The 20,699-nt window shown below is 40.7% G+C and overlaps 1 protein-coding gene across 6 annotated transcripts in view; it reads right to left on the reverse strand.

Moving 5' to 3' along the window:
• GREM2 (gremlin 2, DAN family BMP antagonist) overlaps positions 1-19,882 on the reverse strand; it is a 106,759-nt gene extending 86,877 nt beyond the window's left edge. Inside the window, exons 1-3 of one of the 6 annotated variants that reach the window (XM_035010929.1) lie at positions 19,772-19,876; positions 19,214-19,317; positions 15,173-15,252 (exon numbers count right to left, since the gene is read on the reverse strand). In XM_035010929.1, the coding sequence (XP_034866820.1) occupies positions 15,173-15,228 (56 nt within the window). In that variant the 5' untranslated portion in view covers positions 15,229-15,252; positions 19,214-19,317; positions 19,772-19,876. Of the gene's footprint in view, positions 1-12,950; positions 14,768-15,172; positions 15,253-19,213 lie in introns of those variants that run through there. The other 5 variants (XR_004680300.1, XR_004680299.1, XM_035010928.1 and 2 more) reach the window with 5 other exon arrangements.
• Positions 19,883-20,699: the final 817 nt, after the last annotated feature.

The raw sequence follows: 20,699 nt of genomic DNA on the forward strand, positions 1-20,699 counted from the left end.
TTCCACCTCAAATTGTTCCACTGACATTTGCACACTAAGCTCTGAGCACATTTGCTTCTAGAAGTTCCTAGAAAACACCTGCTTCTGTTTGTCCCTGGCCCAGGGATTCTGCATTGCTTCATTTTCCAGCTTCCACATAACTGGCTTCCTCCCCCTCCCCACCTTTATTGAGACATAACTGACATACATCATTGTATAAATGTAAGGCATCCAGGATAATGGTTTGACTTATGTATATTGTGAAGTGGATACCCCAATAACTTTAGTGAGCATCCATCACCTCATGTAGATACAATAAAAAGAGAAAGAAAAGAAAGAAGATTTCTCAAAGAAAATCTCCTGTCCACCCAATCTAAAACAACATTCATGCGATTTTCTACATAGAAGCTAACAAAATTATTTATGATTTATTTGTTTAATTTTTCACTCTCTGCCACTGTAAGTGGCTCATGAGGGCATGGATCATCCAGTCATGGTCTTCGGGGTACCCCTAGAGCTCGGCAGAGTGACTAAAACATGCAAGAAGCTAAAAAAAAAATTGCTGAATGAATAAATTGAACGAAGTAGGATTAATATTGTTAGAAAACTGGAAAGACATTACATTGCTTAGAGATATACCTAAATAAGATATTCAGCCTCAGATTATGGAGGTTTGTATCGAGGACTCCGGAACATTCTGGTTCAAGTGTGTAGAATATCTTACAACTTTGGCCCTCCTTACTCATGTTAGCCAATACGTCATTTCTAGGTGGAATTTCCTTTCAATACATTTGTTCCTTCTTCCCCACATTTCCCACCTCCAACATTTTCTGGCCATTATTTCAACTAAGTGCTAGGCTTGGTAATTTTCCTAATGATCTGGAAATGGATTGTTCTTTTGCAGATGGCCATGGATTGAGTTGCCCAAGACCTGGTCATAAGTCATGACTTGCTGAAAAGAAAGGGAGTTTTTTGAAGTGGAAGGGGCCTTTGGAGGTCATCCAGCAGCTTTTGAAACAGCTCCAGCAGCCAAACTAGTAGGTCCAGTACCTTCCCTGGCAATCTGGTTTCCTGATTTACTATGAGGTATGGAGCTGTTTATGATGCTTTTGATAGAAAATAAATGACTCTTAATTCTACCGCAAGATGAAGTTCATATTTGAAATGTCTGAATAGGTTTTTCAGACCATGGTTCTACAATTGGCTATAAAATTTTACAGTCTTGTTTCAAGGATATAAAAATCTGTGATTGGAGCCTCTACTCCAGGCTACAACTGGAAGAATTATAAAGGCTGAGGTTACAGCTGAGAGACACTCCTTCCTGGCTTTGGAATAAAAGATGCATCGAACTAAAGAATCAATGTATAAAGGTAGATAGGACTGATTTGAGACTACTTCTAAAATTAAGTTTCACCTGGATGGTGAGTAAAAGAATACTAATTAACAAATTCTATGATTTCTAGAGTGAAATGCAATCAGAACTGTAAGACACAGTTTGTTCTTAAACTGAGTTCATGTGGAAAGAGATTATTAGTTTTAAAATTATTTTGACTGTGCTAATGGACACAATGAGATACCACCATAATAGTGGCCTTTTGGATATTTGGAAAGAAGCTCTACCATTGTTCATCATGTGGAACTTCTTTCTCTTCAAACATATGATTTCTTGCCATAGTTCCACGAACATAATACAATTCATCCTCACCACTTCAATGTTAGAACAAGCCAAAGAACATATCTATATGAATTGTCCAGAGTTATGCAGAAGGTCAGCATCCATGGTTCTAAATGGAAGTTAAAAGTTCGCATTTCCTAGAGCTGTGCTATTAAAGTGGCTTCTCCTCTAGCTAAATATCATTTATCTGACATCTTTGAACACAGTCAAGAGCTGGAAACCAAGTCAAAATGATCTCTGGATAACAAAAACACATGGCACAAAATTCATGCACAAAATCTTCCATAATTTTTAGAAGACTGACCTCCACCTCTACCATCTTCCCCACCAGCTTGTGTACTTTTATTTCATATTTAACTTTAAGAAGCTCTGTTATTTGGTTCACTGTTGCTAATAAGGCAAATTCACCATGGTTAAGTGTAAGGAATAAGAAACCACAGCATTGGGGTGTCTGGGTGACTCAGTTGGTTAAGTGTCTGACTCTTGGTTTCAGCTCGGGTCATGATCTCAGCGTCCTAGGATCGAGCCCTGTGTGGGGCTCTGTGCCCAGTGGGGAGTCTGCTTCCCCTCTCTCTCTCCCTCTGCCCCTCTCCCCACTTGTGCACTCTCTCTCTAAAATAAATAAATAAATCTTAAAAAAAAAAAGAAGCCACAGCACTTTAGTGAGGAAAAAGCATAGTGTTCTTATGTGATTCAGCACACAGCATGCAGATGAGAAATCTCAGCCTCATAAAGATGACATGACTTAATTATAAAGCATTTGGAACAGTACATGGCACAGAGCAAGCACTCTATAGCTGCTTATTAAATTAATATAAATAAATGTGTATCTTAATAAAAAAATGAGGGCCTAGAGGACAACTGATGTTCTCTAGGATGTTTCATCACCTTTAGTACATCATGTTTAATAGTGCAGGAAAATAAACACCATTTTTTAAAAATATTTCCATCAGAAAAAAAAATTTAAACTAAAAAAAAAAATAGCAGTTAAAATGGTACATTTTAATTATTTTCAAAACTCCCATAGGTGGAACTCCAACATTGGACGCCATCTGACAAATAGGGTTTCTTGAAGTCTTTCTATTCTTGATTTATTCCTTGATTCAATGCTTAACAAGGAGTCTATCAAAATTCTGAAATGTCACAGAAACTACTTTCTAGCAACAGCATTAGAGTTGGAGTCAATTTGTCACATGAAAGGAAGAGCTCAGGGCAGAATGGGGACCGAGGTTCTGGCCCTAACAGGGAGCTTGATCCTAAAGCACAACTCTGCCTACCATCATAGGCTTATGTGCCTTCAAACTGTTGTCACCTTTAGGCCCTCTCCTGCTTTCCACTGCAGAGACAAGTACTTTGAAGGCACAGGTCCTCTCCCTGCCCCTTTATACCCTGGTGCTATAGGGGAGAAATCTGTTCCCCCTGGCCCTTCGCCTAGAATATCTCCATCCCACTCCTTGGATTCCTGATGGAATTCTAGGTTTTCATCAAGACCCATCTCAAATGCTACCTCCTCTGTGACCCTTCTCCTCCTCGAGTGCTCCACATGCACCACAGGACATGGTGGGAGGTTTCTTTGCACCCCACCATCACTCGGCTCCTACCTCCACTGTGACATGTGTCTTAGTGTCCTCCACAGGGAAGCAGCAAAGCGTGGTGGCCATGAGCTCAGGTCTGGAACCTGCACACATAGAGGCCTGAGCCCTGTTTCCACTAGTTGTATGTTGACAGACCTTGGACATGTCCTCCTTGCTGAGTCTCAGTATCCCGATTTGAAAACCCAGCATAGATACACTACTTAGTTCATAGGATTGAGTGAGGATTACATGAGATAACGAACAAAAAATCAACCACATGTCACATGGACAGTTCTCAGTGAGTGTCGGTTAGCCCTGTTACTATTACGAACTTAAGTCAAGTATGTGTCTTTTTTCACTAGATTGTGAGCATCGTCAGCGACTCCTTAATAGTGACAAGCCCTGCCCTGGTACACACGAGGTTCTTAGTGCTTGTCAATGAATATATGTGATTGCTTTCAGTGTCATATGTGATTTTCCAGGACTGTGAAGGGCTTACACTACCCTAGCGGCCAGACCACTCTTCTTCCTTGCCCTTGTTTGCCCTGCAGTGGCCTGCCTTCTGCCTCTTGTCCCAGCATAATTATTAATAGCACCCCCTGAGAAGTGTCTGGTTTAGACAATAAATTTTATGGTCACCCTAGTTTTGAGAGGTGCCTCATCAGTTTTATTCCCAGAAATTAAGTTCCTTGCTGTGCAAAACACATGCTACTTTTTTTATTTTACATTTTTTAAAATTTTATTATGTTGTGTTAATCACCATACATTACATCATTAGTTTTTGATGTAGTGTTCCATGATTCATTGTTTGCATATAACACCCAGTACTCCATTCAGTACGTGCCCTCTGTAATACCCATCACCAGGCTAACCCATCCCCCCACCTCCTCCCCTCTAGAACCCTCAGTTTGTTTCTCAGAGCCCATAGTCTCTCATGGTTCATCTCCCCCTCCGATTCCCCCCCTTCATTTTTCCCTTCCTACTATCTTCTTCTTCCTCTTTTTTTAACATATAATGTATGATTTGTTTCAGAGGTACATGTCTGTGACATGCTACTTTATTTAAAAAAGATTTTATTTATTTATTTGTGAGAGAGAGAGTGAGAGAGTACAGGAGCAGGGGCAGAGGGAGAGGAAGAGGGAGAAGCAGGCTTCCCGCTGCGCAGGGATCCCAATGTGGAGCTCGATCCCAGGACCCCGGGATCATGACCTGAGCCAAAGGCAGACACTTAATGACTGAGCCATCCAGGAGCCCCCACATGCGACTTTTGACATTATGGGGAGCAGTCAATCAGTTGTTGTATGGGGTTGAATTCCTTCATACAGAGAAAATGTTCAATAAAGAGCTGATAAAAGAATAAAGGGATGAAAATCGGGTCATTATTTTCCTTTTTGGGAGGAAATAAAACAGGGTAGAATATTGGATATGAGTCTAGGAAGATAGGAATATTGGCCCAAGAAATTCTTTCTGCCATTTAGGATTAGAGGTGGGATAACCCTATGTGGGTAGAACTTTAGAGAATTTAATAATAAAAACAAGATATAAAGGCAAGACCCAAGAAAAACCCACATTAAGGGTATATATGCTCTTTGGCCTCATATCTACTTGTGAATAATATTTTCAGGGAATGCGACAGTGAAATAAAAAAAAACCTAGTTCAGAGTTTTCTGTTTATTTGTTTGTTTAATACTAGGCAGTGTGGTTCACTGACCTAGCCCTTAGAAAAATGGTGAAGTAGTTGCTTTCTTCATTAATCCTCAGGCTCCTTTCCTTAATTTATTTTGTTCTCTCGGTGTTGTGCCCTCAGACCCTCCCTGTGTACTCTCTCTCCGTTGTCCCCCTCCCCCTGTGCACCTGTATGCTGGCCTTGGCAACCCAGAAGTCTTTGGTCAATCTTCAAATACCCCAGCAGTGTTTTTCTTTCCAAGCCATTTTCCAAATTATGGAATGGAAGGTGTTATTTCCTATTAAGGGAATTTCAGGCACCAGAAAACCCACTGGGAAGAAAGGCAATCTGAGGATGAGGATAGCGTCCTGGAACATGTCTGGAGGCAGCATATTGAGTAGATGGAAAGCAAGGGCTTTGGAGTCAGGCCGAGTTGGGTCTGAATTCTGGCTCCTTGCTATTGGCAGTGTGGCTTTGGGTCTTCATGTGTACGAAAGGAATAATAGTAAGACTTGACTCTAAGGTTGCTTTGAAAATTAATATGATTATCTTTGTAAAACACCTAATAATGTGTGTAGGTCATAATCTTGCATGAGGGTTATGAGTTAGAGCTTTGGAGGTAGATAGACAGAGGGCCTAACTTTTGCTCAAAGGGGAATAACTTGACTCTCAGACTTCTGGCGAACAGAGATAGCAGTGCTTTTCTCAGCTCTGTTATTAAGGCTTAAATGCATGTGAAAAGACTGACTCCCGTCTTTGGAATATAGTAAGTTCTAAATGAGGTGTGGCCTCCTCTAATCACAGTTACAATTAGATTATTCTACTGTGGATGGGCTCAATGAATGACAAAGATTATTTTTCTTGTCATTATTAGTGAATCATTGGCATTTCCGAATTCCTTTGTGAGATGGATATCTTCCTTGTTTAAACATGAGGTAGAATCTTAAATCTAATCAATCATTTTATATAATATTTCTTACGTAAGGGAAACTTAGTCAATGTTTGAAATCCATTATATTTTTCCAGGGGGAAGCTAAGGAAATGCAAAACTACAGAGAAATCACTTGACCTTTTTTGTCCCCCATTACTACTGACCACAGTCATTTGTGTGCAGCCACCCGATATAACAAGGCGACTGAATTTATGTTTAATGCCATTTGGGCTTGTGGAGAGCTGTTTAGAGCACTCCAGGTAAGCCTCTGTTATGAAACAGGATTCTAGTTCAGCTGCTTCTAGTCACGTAGATGTACCCAAACTTATGTTCTGACAGAAAAACAAACATTTGGTTATCTCCTTGTGCGTACTTGGGGGAGAGGGAAAAAGAAAAAAGAAAAGGATCTGACCTTTTGCTATTCACTTTCTCCATCCTGTGTCGGGCCAGTGCACAAGTAAATAAAGGGTGGAAACTATAAGCCCACTGTGCCATTCTTCGTCATGAACTAAAATTCAGCCAACGCCAGATATGAAACCAGAAACAAGGAGCACTACTACTCTACTGAGGCACATCGCCTTCTTCAGATCATGTTTTTTCCAAAGAGCTACACCTGAATGTGACTTGCTGGGATTCCAATAATCCTTTTTTATGATCGTGGTTACGATCCTTTCGGAAAAAGCCAGGAATGAGACCACTGTCCCTGGTGTGCAGCAAAACCCAGAGGCCAGAATGTTCAGAGTGCGATGCCGAAAGAGTCTCCTGAGCCACAAGCAGGCGAACCAGCAGGACACTTTAGAGGCCACGAACCATTTGCATTCCACTAGTAGTCCAAGGGACCAGGAGAAAGTTGCACAGCAGGTCTATTGTCCTGTCACAAGGACAAAAACAAAAACAAAAACAAAAAACAACAAAACCAAAAAACCAAAAAATGAAAGTGCAGAACAGATGATGTATGGGAGCTGTAAACTCCTTAGCATCATAGGCAGATGGTTTTCCTCCAGTAGGACGTGGGCTTTACAGTCTCTACAGAGCAAAACTAGCGATCCACATTGCCGTTTTTGCCCTGTTCCCACTTCACTTGGCTCAGAGGTAGCCCCTCCTATTGAATGTTGCTGTTATCTGTCTAGTGCTTGTCTCCCCTGATGGACTGGGAGCTGCTGGAGGGCAGGACCCTATCTTCGTCCTTTTTATATTCCTAGTGCCTCTCACACTGTAAACACTCAGGAATGTCTGCTGATTGTGTATCCATCAGAACCCTGACAAAACAGGGCTAACGTTCTAAACTGATGGTCAATCTGTTAACATTATCTGTGACTTATTTTATATTTAAACAACTACAGTTCCTTACTTTCAAATTCCACATGCTCTAAGTTATTTGTTTTTTCATGCACCCCAAAGACATTTTCAATGTACCTACCCCATAGGCCAGCTACTACACAGATGGAGAAAATCTCTTCCCCTCCTTTAATGAGATTATTGAGTCTGTGTCAATATTGAGTCTGCCTATATATTCAGAAGTCGCCCTAACAGATATTCTTGGGTTTATTTGATAGCCTTGGCTGTCACTTGAAACAGAAAATCAATTCAACACCACGGCAGTTAATGTTGACTAAATGCTCCAAACCTCCATTGGCCAATGTTTTAATCATATGGAGACAATCTGAATTTTACCGCCATCAAGAAACAACAGGAATATCTAATGCAGGAATTAGGAATGCATATCAATTTTCACAGCGCAGTTTGGTAATTATGAGAGTGCACTTTCTTGTTGTCATTAAAGGGGCTTTCTGGTAGCCAAACTATTGTTCTGGTGTGTGGTGAGTCTAAAGACTCCACTGGTCCCTCTGCCTTTGATCTTTTGAGTTTCTGAAGTTGTGGGATTTTGCATGCTACACTGATAATCTGGGAAAATGTACAATCACTATAAAAGGAAATTTTCCTATTAGCCCAAGAATAATTGTTTATAGCAAAACTACCTGACAGAAACATGTGGGTGCATATCACCCTTATGAAGACCAAAGATATTTTTACAACTGAGGATTATTTTCTTCCTTTTGTACAAATCCATATGGTGCTTATTCAGACATCAGTCATCAGCAATGCTGTCTCATTCAACCCCAAGAATAGAGTTCACAAGTTTTGCTCCAAATTTGGATAAAAAGAAGTTTTATGAACAGTTAGTTGTTTCATCCTCCACTGCCCAATTACTTGAGGTCAATGGCATATAAACTCGACTGGAGTAAGGTAGCAATCAGGAATCAAGTAGCCATGGAGTACAGCTTTCCTGCCTTGAATATACCCTGCTTGATCGATGTCCTGCTTCCTGCTGCTTTCTCTCCTGGAGTAAAACATCTTCCTAACTGTATAAGGGATAGTACTTCTCCCACAGAGAGAAATCTATCTCTTGCTGACCCTCAGAGTCATCTGGGGGCATCACGGGTAGGGACCGCTGCACCTCAGTCATTCATTCAATGGAGAGTAAAGGAGGGAAGTGCCCACTATTTACTGGGCGGCCTGTCCCAGGTGGATGTCTGGTTCTGTGCATGTCTGGTTTTGTGCATGTCTGGTTCCAGGAATAAGAGGAACAAGGAGGGATAAGAAGCACTGTGCCAACATGACCTGGCTGAGGAAGAGCAGAATGTTTTCCTCCAGAGAGTGACCTTCCTCTGACAAATAGGAGGAGGAAAATTCTGGTTAGACTGTGACACCAACTCTTTTCTTTTCGCAAATCCTGTCCAGAGGCTGCATTTGTTGGTAAAAGTAATTCTAAGTATGACCAAGTAAACCTGTCTAACTAGGGCATTTGAACTAGAGAAGACACCAGTGATTGGGCATGTGGAAAAACCTGACTACATATATCACACACACACACACACACACACACACAAAGATCCATCCTCGGTCCAAACAGAGGGAAGGGAAAGTCATTCCTATTACTTTAATAAGCCAAAATGCACTATGACACTTGTCGACCCAGGAAGGAGAATGCAAGGCTACTTTACTCCTCCGCCTACTTCATTCCATTTTCTGTTTGTTCATCACTTGATTTGAAGGCATTGTTGGACTTCTAAAAATGATTGGGACTATCTCAATGGACCTCAGCCTTGGGGATTTCAAGCTCTAGGATTATCTAGTATTGCAGAGAGCAGGAGAAAAGTTCATCCAAATTAAACAACAACAGACTACACTGCATTTATACAAAATCTTTCTACTGTCCCCAAAGCAAAATGATTTCTCCCCCACTTTGGCACACATCCCGTAGGCTGCACCTTGGACCTTTGTGAAATCTCCTACAGCACTTCATGTACTGTTGATTTAGGCTTAGCTTAATGGTGGAGGTCCACTGGGGTATATGGTGTAGTAGAAAGAGGAACAGACAGGGAGACAGGGAACCTGGGTTCTATTTCTGGTTCTACAAAATAACTACTTAGCAGTCTTACAAGGCACATAATTTTCCGGGCTATCAGTTCCTTATATATAAAATTAGAAGATTAAGTAAATCATTTCTTTGTATCTCTAAAACTCAATGAGTTAGAAGACATTAATACATAACACAGGTCATAGGATGGAGAAAACAGAAAGGAAATAATGCAAAGTAACACATGGTGTGATTTGCCCAGGCTTTACTGGAGCATCAAAAATTCTTTATTGGAAGTAACTTCTCAGTCCTCCAATGCCCTTGTCACCTTATTTGTCCACATCTTTACCAGTTTTATCCAGTTTTTACCTGGTGTCCTCATTATTGATCTGTACATCTTGTCTTCCCCATTAGCTATAAGTTCTTTGAAAATATGATCTGTCTTTTGATATTCTGCCATTTCTAGCTCTGGATCCATACATATTTGTCAAAAGAATCAATGGTTCTAGGGAGAGTGTTTAATTAACTCTTCTAAATAATTATTACATTTAAAAGATAAACTTAAGACTCAAATGCTTTATTTATCTCAGTTCATAAAATTGGATTTGAACTCCCAATTCTAAAGTATTCATAGTAATGCGCTGTTCTTTTATAAAACATTCACAGATACTCATTCTGAAGACCTTTGCTTTTTTGCCCCAATCCACCAATATCAAAAGCCTGCTAAATAAATAAACAAATAATAACAAGAACTTCATTTTTGTGCCTGGGATGAAAGCATTATTTTATATAATTCTTAAAACAATACTATGCAATTTTAGATGAAGATTACTGCTTCTAAGTAATAGTGTCCCTCAGGTAGTAGTGTCCCCCAACACAACGCACCTAGACTCTTATCTCTGTGAGTCTCTAGGATGAACCCTGCATCACTGAGAGGCAACAGAGCCAAAATTATGGAAGAAAAAGGCAGTGTTTTAGAGCTTTGTTGTAGTGAAAAGGCAGCGAATTTTATTTGGGGTTCTTAAGCTCTTAGATTAATGATTACTTAGCCACTTAGTGGCCGTGTGAAGTTAAGAAATTTACTGAAGCTCAATATACTTCAGTTCTTTGTTGGTAAAATGTGGACAATAGCACCTACCGCAAGAAGTTTTTATAAAAATCAATGACATCTTGTATGTTCAAATACCTAAAATGCATAGTATGTGCTCGATAAGTCCTTTCTTGTCCCCTCCCAACTCTGCCTTCCAGCATAAGCACTACCTTCCCAGAGTCCATAACAATGGAAGAGTGAGCTATACATTTGCAGGGACACCTTGGCATCCTCTGTGAAGGCGAACTTCTCTCCTCCTCAGCTTAATTAAGTCCCAAATAAAATTTTTTTACCTCCCTAAAAGTTATCAGACCCCACATGGCCCAGCCATCCTGAAAGGTATTTGCTATCAACACTTCCACTGAGTTGAATAGAGGTTGCTCATTTTACCATGAACAGGATTCTTCTCTGAGGTTTTTATTTGGGTACTCAGTGGCCCATAACTGTTCTCCATGAGCCCATCCCACAATGATACTTACATTTAGTAAAATCAGAAATATTCTTTCTCGCATTTTCTTCCTTATTTTTAAAAAATGGGGCCACTGGTTCTGCAACAACAGTGACCTCTACAGGGGGCATTCATCAATTTGTTTGCCAAACATGAAGGATCTTGGACTAGAGACATCAAGAGGCAAATGCATGGCCCCTTAGGTATCTCACAGTACAGCAGGGGAGAGAAGAAATGAAAAGACGATTACAATGCAGCCTAGAGCTATCTATGCCTAGGAACCCCATGCAGTGGGTCTCTGACTCTTTAGGACACTAGCCAGACCTGATCAGTAACTGTGGCCCTCAGCCATCCAATTCACAAGTACTTACTGATGTCTGAGACTAGCCTAGAAACAAACAGAAGGATAGGTGGTGTGATGTACACCGCCGAAGGACTCTTCTCTCCTTACAGAAGCCGGTTGGCTCAAACCCTCGCAAATCGAAATTGAGGAAAGCAATGGACTTTTCTTTGTCTCTTGGTCTTGACCATGTAGCCTCAGTGTTAGGTGGCAGCATCATGCCCAACTCCATGTCTGATGTATAACTTCCCTCAACTGAAATCCATCCAGTACCCCACCTCCGCACTGCCCCTTGCCAGCACAAGCTTCTTTGGCTCACAGGATGGCCTATTCCATCTGGGGCAACTTCAGTTGATAGAAAGTTTGCCACCTAATAAGCCAAATTTACCAGCCTATAGAGTGAGGTGTTTTACATTTTTTCCCCAGGGACCTCCTTTGGGTCTACTGAAGCTCCTTTTTAGGATAATGTTTCTAAGTTCAGAAATGTATACTCTTTTTTTTTTTTTAAGAGAGAGAGAATAGGGAGGGGCAGAGAGAGAAGGAGAAAGAGAATCTTAAGCAGGCTCCACGCTCAGCTCAGAGTCCAACACGGGGCTGGCTCTCATGACCCTGAGATCATCACCTGAGCTGAAATCAAGAGTCAGATGCTTAACCAACTGAGCCACCCAGGCGCTCCCAGAAATGCATACTCTAAATAGGAAACTATGTATGTGTGTATACACACACACACACATATATACATATATACACATATATATGTGTATAAATACACAAATATGTATATATACCAACATATTTTAAAAACAAAAGTGTGATATAGATTTATGTGGTCTTCTTTACATGTTAATAATAAGATCTAGAAATAGGTATAATAACTACCATAATTTTGAAGTAGTGATACGTGTAAGTGATATTTTGAAACATCTGTATCAACTGTGAGGTGATATGAAAATAGCTCTGATTTCTATTTGGTGATAAGGCGACAGTTCTGCTAATGCTAGTGTGGTATGTTGCTCACATTCATAACTAAAGGGGGTGGGATATTTCAGTTTCAGGGCAGTAGAAACATAGATGTAATTTCTTTACCACCCAAATTCATAGACCCTCCTGAATTGTCATAGACTACCCGACGGTAAAGAATTCTTTCACAGAGATTTTTAAAAATCTGCTCTTTGCAACCACATAGGGCAAATCAGTCCTCTTGAACTCTCCTGCTTCTCCCAAATTAAGCCTTCCAATTCAAAACCCGACACTGTTTCCAGAATCTTTGGTAACCTTATCACTTTCTCTGCATGAGCTAGACTTTGTTAATTTCCAAATTAAAGCACAGAGCCCAGAAAGCTAGCAAGCATTCCAGTATGTTATGACCAGCCCACATAACCCCAGAGGAATGAAGGATAAACTTGCAGGAACACCTTGGCACCCTTTAATGATGAAGTTGTCTCCCACTTGGGGAGAAAAATGTGTCAAAATGGTTGATAAAGTATTTTAAAGTCAAAGCAGTAAGTTGTTTAAAAAGAGGATTGACTTTTAATGACAGTTTGATTTTCTTACTGAAATGACCATATTAAACAAAAATGTGTAACACAAGGGATCAGTAACACAAAGCAAAAAGAAAAAAAAATGTTTTTTCCCCAAGATGAATTACTGAGTTTGTCATTTGTTTAGCCTATGCTAAATGTGTGTATTTAAAGCTTTTTGAAGACTGCGCCTTTCAGCAGATAAGCAGGAGTCTCTGATCCTAGCTGTAAATTAGATGTAGCTGGAGCTCAATGGAGGTACAACTAATTAAGCATCGATTCTGTGCTGAGAAACCAAAAGTTGAATAAGATATGGCTTCTGTCCTCAAGGGAAATTTAAAATTTAGTAAAAGATGTAAACATATGACCAAAATAATTACACAAGGAAGACTAACGCCACACTATATTGGAGAGGGAGAAATATCCAAAATGATATAAAGAAAAGAGTTGAGCTATTATAATCAGCAGACTTAAATTGTCCAATGGTTTTGTTAATAAGGTAAAATAATACCATAGATTTGCAAAACATCCTGTATTATCATACTCAGGAAACACCATTATAATTACTAGGGTATTCTCTGTCTTTCCCACTTATTTGAGCTCTTCACGATTATCCCCTATAACCTTGCACAGCACCTTGCACATAGTATCTTCCCTACACATACTATAAATAAGTGAATGAAGGTGCAACATGCTATGCAAAAGGTGGAGGAGGGGGGTGTGAAACCCAGTTCTGCAGTTTGCTTGTCTGTGTTAATTTTTGAAAGCTCTTAATCTCTCTAAGCCTTAGTTATCTCACCTGTAAAGTGGGGATAATAAGAATACCAGGCTTTAGAAAAAAAAAAAAGAATACTAGGCTTTTGATAAAGATTAGATGATACCTATAAAATACTTAACAAATAGTCATCCTTCAAGGAATGTCAGCTATCGTCACAGAAGGAAGCTTGTAGAACTGATGTTTAGGGCTGGCATGAAATACGATGATCCACTTCCGCTTTCTCTTTTTAAAGAGTGAACTCAAGAGATTGCAGGTTCTCCCTAAGGCCACACTTCCAGTGTGAATAACAGGAACAGGCGCAGACCCGGTCTCCTGAGTTTCCTAGCTTAATAAGTTTCAATAATAACCAGATAACCCTCCAGTAGGTCAAAGGAGTCTTAATGCCATTTGGCCCTCTGAAACACAGTGATGCTATGGTCTGTCTTCTCCGAAGTTTACATTCTCTGAATTCACAGAAGTGAGATATCTTAAGTACTTTTTCCATATTATTTGTCAAGATGAAGTCTAGGTATTGCTCCAAAGATTTAATGAGGAACAATGAGGGGTGCTCTCTGCAGGCTACAGGAAGTGGCCCCAAGACATGAACACATCCTCAGCAAGGGGTTAAAATGGACACATCTATTTTTTCTCTCCAGTAGTAGGCTTGAGGATGAATATTTTTCATCTGTTTATACTCTATCAAATGACACTCCTATGACTATAGACGTAAATCAAGCAACAATCAAGATTATTTCCATATACATAATTTTAATCACTTAGTGACGAGTTGGTGTATAGAAAGATGTTTGCTTGTTGTTTTTACATGTGTGAGTAACTGGCTTATCCAGGAATTAAGTGCAACCATGTATGTGGAAACATAATATAAAGGATCATGCTAGCGACAATAACCATACTATTTTATTACTGTTGCTGTTACTGCTATACAAAGAAGAAGCTCAATAGCTATCTGTTGAATGAATGCTTGCATAAATGGTTATATTCTTGGTTATAACCAATTGCCTCAATCAATAAAACTTGCATAAGATAAATCCTCAGAGTTGTGGTAAAGATTAAATTACATACTATGCAGGAATGTGTCTAGTATAACCTGGCATGTGTTATGCATTCAACAAATGTTAGATGAATCTTAATTTGTAAAATGATCAAAAAGGGAAAATTAAAGATAGCTTGAAAATTTGAAAAATTAGAAAAAGCAGTCGGCAATGAAATCTCATAGAGCTGCTGGGTTTTTATTAACTGTAAGTACAATATCACACATCTATCAACTTTCCTGCAACACTCCTACTACAATTAGAGAATTTAATGCATTATCCAGGGTGTGTGTTGTAATTGCATAAAAGCAGAGTGAGGTGGCGAGTTTCCCATAGGTGATAAGATTAGCTTCCTCCAGCTTTTAGAGTCACAGCTGTAGAAACAGAATAATTTTTAATGCAGATGGTATTTGTACTAGACAAAGTCAACTCAGCTTAGCATTTCACATGAGCTAGTCAAGTGTTCCCCTGCTCTGTGTGTTCTCTTTTTCCCCCTCTCTCGCTGTTTAAATAAATTATAGGAGTGGAGAATTTTAGTTTGAAATGACTACTAATCCATAACATGAAAGTCATGTTTGTGAATATTTGTGCTCGTGGCATCATATCCTTCAAAAACTCTTTTGGGAGAATTTTTTCCTTAAGTCATGTAGTTCCTTTGTCTCTAGTTCCCTTGCATTCACAATTCAGAAGGGTTTTCTTAGTGTGACTAAGAACTAACTATCGGGTATGTCTTCTCCTGAGGGTTACTGTATCTGCCAGCATTCTGTAATCTTACTTACCCTGCTTTGCCTCTCAAACAGGGAAGTGCCTTCAAAGAGATTTCCCCTTCAGTCATGGGATTCCTTTATTGCAAAGTAATCTAGAAAAAAGAGATGGAACCCAGAGTTTCTCTGACTGCAAGGAGCTCGGAAGGACTATATTAAAAACTGAGAAACAGCAGTGGAGCTTCTCAGCTCCTAGGATTTACCTCTCCCTCCCTTGTTGCAGGCACCCCACGATTACAGCATTGTGCCTGGTTCTACAGTGACCCTGGACGAATGTACCCCCTTCACCCAAGCATCCACAGAAGCCCTGGGGCAACTGCGTCATTCCAGACAGTACATGGGAGTGCTGCAGAGGCTAATCTGGCTGAGAATGGGGGAGACACACAGTGACCTCCCTTTCTTCCCAGACACCAAGAAATCTTTACTTCGTCCTTGAAAAAAACCTTTTGCTTTGATTCAAGGACACCACACCTCCTAGCAGAGTACAGTGGCACCAGAGAGAAGCGCTTCTAAGGCTGAGCCCTGCTGGGCAGACCCTGAGGGTCCCAGGAGTCACACTCTCCAGAAGCCTCAGCACTACCCTTTCATGGCTTCTCGATCACCTCGTGTGCCCATCCCCAGCCCAGTGTCCCTTCTGCCTCCTCTTCTCTCAGGAGAAACCTCAGCTTTTTGCCAAGACTGCTTTTTTCTGGGCCTCCCAGACTTTGTTTTAAAGCACCCCCCCCAAGCTGCATTCTACAGCCTTCATATTTAGCAGCAAGTTGTGTGGCATTTGAACCAAAGATGGCAAGGTGACAAGGGTGTTCCTGAAGCTAAAGTCACCAATCTAGCTAAATTAGGATGAAGCATGCAGGAATTATCACTGCCAGCTACAGGTTGCCCACTTTAAGAGTGATTATTTCTCTCTTCTATGCACATTTACAGTTTGTCTCTAGAATATGGCTGATCCGTGAAAGTAAGAACAGTGTAGGCTTATTAGCCATGAGTTTCTAAAAGGCTGGACTAGGTGTAGTAGGGATTAGGTTTGACCAATCTCTGACATTTTAAGAGGTAGATGCATAATTCTTATTTTTTAGCACGTCTTAGACTCTGGAAACCAGTAAAAAAAAAAAAAAAAAAAAAAAGCTATTCTAGCTCTTCTGTTTTGAAACCAAATTCACTAGGATTCTAGAGACACTATTGACTGTCAGTGTACAAAATGTATTCTTGTGGCCCTGAACCTGCCTTTGAGACATGCTTAAAACAAAGGCTAGGTGTATGGAGAAAAGCAGTTCATAAACATTTCCCCTGGAGGACAAACTCAAGAAACCCTATTCTCTCTCTTCTTCTTTTTTCTCTGTATTCTATTTCCCTTTCTCCTACCCATCTCCTGGCAGAGTAAAGATAAAGAGCACTTGGATAGCTTCAAAGAATGAAGCTAATTCAAAGAAAGAGAAGTTGAGTTCTCTCTTAAATAGGTTGCTTTCTTTATTTTGCTGGGCGGCACCAACTCTGGAGGCAAAAGTAGAAACAAATCTTTCTGAATGGTGTATCCCTTAGCAAGTAAGGCTCTAGACTCAGTTTTTCAAAGGGAAGAAGGCACATACAGTTAGGGAGACAGGTTTAGCTATTTTGGAGATTGGAGTCTCCCCTTGGTCAAGAGGAGACGTCACTTTTTACAGTTTGCGTGCTGCCCTCTCCTGGCCTGTGTGTAGGGGAGTGTTAACAGCGCATCAAATGTCTTTATTTTCATCCCATACCTGTGTGCAAGGTACATGTGTACACATGAGAGTTTGTTTAAAATATTCAGGAAATCTCACTGAAAGTTTATACTGGAAGCGTATTTGAGGAAATAAACTCATTATTCCTTTGACTCTTGGATTCGTATTTAAGGATGCCCATCTTTATAACATCTCCCCTCACACCCGTGGTACTTTGACCCTCTCCCTATTCATTCTCTTACTGCCATGTGGCTCTGGGACTCCGCTCTGCAAATCAGTGATCCACATGAGCTGGGTCCTATGGATGAGCTGGCCAATCAAAGACATACTCCCAACTAGAAGTGGTGGCCGTAGGCAATATCTGTTATTTAGATTAGTGGTTTGAGGACCATACTTTAGCCTGACTTGGGATCAAAATTAATCCTATACATTATTAGGTCAGTGTGTCCAATTTATATAAAAGAGAACTCTGTGGTAGGAAGAGAAACAGCTAGGCAAGCAAACACAGGCGTAGATGGCACCAGAGGCCAGGTTTATAACTGTATACTTTCCCCTTCAAAACAATTTGTCTTATTTGCTGGCTCTTTGTGTGACTGGTTTTAAGCCCAATACTTGGCACATTTGGTTGCAATAATTCATCACTTTCTCCTAAATAGTTAAAGGGTCCTGATACTGAGAAAATGCTTGCAACCCGGCCTGACTGCTCTAGCAATGCTGAGGTGCAAATGAGGCTGGTCTAACCTGCGCCTCTGCAGCCTCCCGGTGCTTGTCCTTGACCTAGGCCGGCCAGTCCTCTCCATATCAATAAGAACCGGCGCCCAGACTGGGAGCTTAATTCCATTCCTTTGCTTTAGAAGAGGACTAAGGAAGAGGTGTTTACTTTAAAGAGAGTTAAAGGCATGTGCCTTGTTTAAACTTTACCAAACTTATAACTTGCGGGTATCTAAAGCTCTAGCTGGCCATACTAAAATGCACAGGGAATGAACTTTTGATTACTTCTCTCAGTGAAGAATGATAGCACAAAACAACGAGTAATCAAAGCATTGTTGACATTTATCTTTGAAAAGCCATCAGCGTCTCTTAGTCCAGACAAAGTGTGTATATATATATATGTTCAGCCTCACATTTACTTTGTCACTACCGACATGCCCAAAATCGCTTTAAAGTTTGAATGGCAAGAGGGAAATGGGTCTCAATTTATTTCAGATATTATATTTATAGATTGAAAAATGTTTATGGTGATGCAAAACTACACTTTTAGCTGCAAATAGAATTTAGTTGGGTCAATTAATTAGTATTTATTTAAATAGGTAAATTCTTGACAATCAGTTTCCTTTGTGATATAAGAAAGAGAAAAATATTCATCTCTAAAATCAAAATGCTCTCTCCTAAATATTCACTTGCCATGTCTATTCTTTGACATGATTTCAAAAATACCCGTGAAATCATTCAAACTTGGCATTGGGCAAAAATATGAACAGTTTTCAAGACTCCGTGGTAGAGCTAAGCATGCACTTTCCTTAATGACAAAAGATTAATTTGATTAAAAAAAAACCCCACAGGTCAATGTAAATTCTCCATTGTGATATGTAAAACAAATACCTTTCTTATATCTTCCTTATCTACCTTGGGCAGGCACATGTCTTGGATAAGGCGTGCCCTAAAAAGCAGGCATGACAGAATGGGGAATTGATTGTGAATTAGCAACGGAGGGTTTGAATATGTTCTACCAAGAACCCACTGAGAAGAGTGCTATTAAGATAACATCCTCCATTGGTCCTGCACCTGCCATTCTCTTGTGGAACTAGAGTCCCAATCTGTATATGTTCTTCACTGCAGGCAAAGCTCTTTATCCAGGGATTCAGAGCAGCTATACCCCAGTTATTTGAGGATCGCCCAAAGCAAGACTAATCTTTTAACTCAGCCTTCATTCGATCCCCACTGGCTTTTCCAAGGCAAAGACTGAACTCATTAAGCAATGTTAATTTAATCACAAGTAATCAACAGGAAGAAAAAAGTTACATAACCATCTTCAAAATTTGAAAGCAAACATGGTAAAATCCCCGGAAATAGATTTTTTTTTTTTTTTACAAAATTCATTTCTCAAAATAAAATGAATAGACAGGAAAAGAAGTGGCCACATGTCTACCGATTTTAGTATCAAATAAAATCAAACCAAAAATGGGCATTTCCTCACAAGTGTCACATTTATGACACAGTTCCAATTCATGACTTTTCAATGTAGTAACACATGAAGTCTTGGAACTCATCCTGCCTGCGGGTGCAGAATACAAATGCATTTTCAACTCATAAGACAATGTAAAAACAAATCAGGTACAGAAGAGGAGTCACTGACCATCACATTGAGAAGTCTCGCTCTCCCTTCTCTCCCTTTCTTCAACCACAGCGAAGCGATCCAGTGCTGTTTCACTCATGAGCTTAGTCCACGTTGGCCATACGCTTTAAAGATCAAAACCATGCTCAAGTCCGCTCTGGTTCCTATTCCTTAGAGGAGGATCTTAACCTGATAGGTAGGTGGGAATGCTCAAAGCCTGCTTTCTAATAATCAGATGGTGTTTGACTTGCTATTAGGTCACCACTATAACGGAGGTCACCAAGATCTGTAAGTGGGCAGCGTGACAACAGGCAGATAGTGATGTTATTTTAAAGAAAGAGACGACGGTCAAGTTTGAAGGTCTTTGCTTTACACCCACGGAGAATTCAATAGGTGAATAAACCCCGTGGCCTCCAAACACACGTTAACAGCTTTAATAATCGAGGGTGAATCAAGATAGACCGTGCTTTCTACTCCGACCCACAGTGGAACCAACGACGTCAATTACTTTTCAGTGCCTTGTGAAGGCAGAAATCAGAAACCGTGTCTGTGCCACATTAGTCGTGACAAGCTGCGTACCTGCAATGACGTGATGGAAGCCTCCTCCTCGGGTCCCTCTCCTCTGAGCTATAGAGTCCACGGCGGACTGTGCGCCGGCTCTCCCTCGGCCGCCTTCGGGGGCCCGCGGCCATGCGGAGGCGCGCGGGCTGGGGGCGGCGGCGAGCCGGCTCCGCGGTGCGCCCTGGGCCGCGGCTCGCAGGCGTGCACCGGCCCCAGACTCGGCTCTGACTCCGCGCGGCGCTGCACCGGGATATTATCGCAGTCTGGGATTTCTATTGGCTCCGCACACCAAACAAATCACACCAGCCACCCCCCTTCTCGGTTTCACTCAGCGCTTGTTTCTCATCTAACCCACAAACATTGCAGCCACACACACTTCACTCGCTTGCAATGTTTCTCTTCTTCTCCTTCCAGTCTGGATTTACAACCCTGTGGTCAGCTGTAACATTTTTTTTAGCAGACTTCCAATCCAAACCTTCTTGTTTATGTAGAGAAATTCTCCATCCCTAAACCCGCAAAAACCACTCATTCCCCTCAGATCTTCTTCCTCCTTTTGTTGATGGGTTTGCAATGTGAAGAATGTACAAAGCCTGTGTGTGATGCGTCCCCGTGTGTGTGTGTGTGTGTGCGCGCGCGCACACACACACACACGCACGCACACACACCGGGCTCCTTTTGTTTTGAATAATTGAGGCCAATGAAATTAAAGGCAAGCTGAGCCTAATAACCTAAGTGAGAGCTCAACTAATAAAATCTTGAATGAATTCAGTGGAAAACACTCATTGCTTGAGTTTGCTTTCTGTTCCAAATAGCGCTTTGGTCATTATCCCTATTTTTGTTTATTGAATGCAGAGGTTTCTAATGCAAATCAGACTTTACAGCATCCAGTGAACATGGAACAATGACGCCAGACCAATTCTCGTGCTGCGTGGGCTCCGTGTGTTAT

This window comes from Mirounga leonina, unplaced genomic scaffold (assembly GCF_011800145.1).
Source record: "Mirounga leonina isolate KUSES-001 unplaced genomic scaffold, KU_Mleo_1.0 Mir_154, whole genome shotgun sequence".
Taxonomy (NCBI): Eukaryota; Metazoa; Chordata; class Mammalia; order Carnivora; family Phocidae; genus Mirounga; species Mirounga leonina.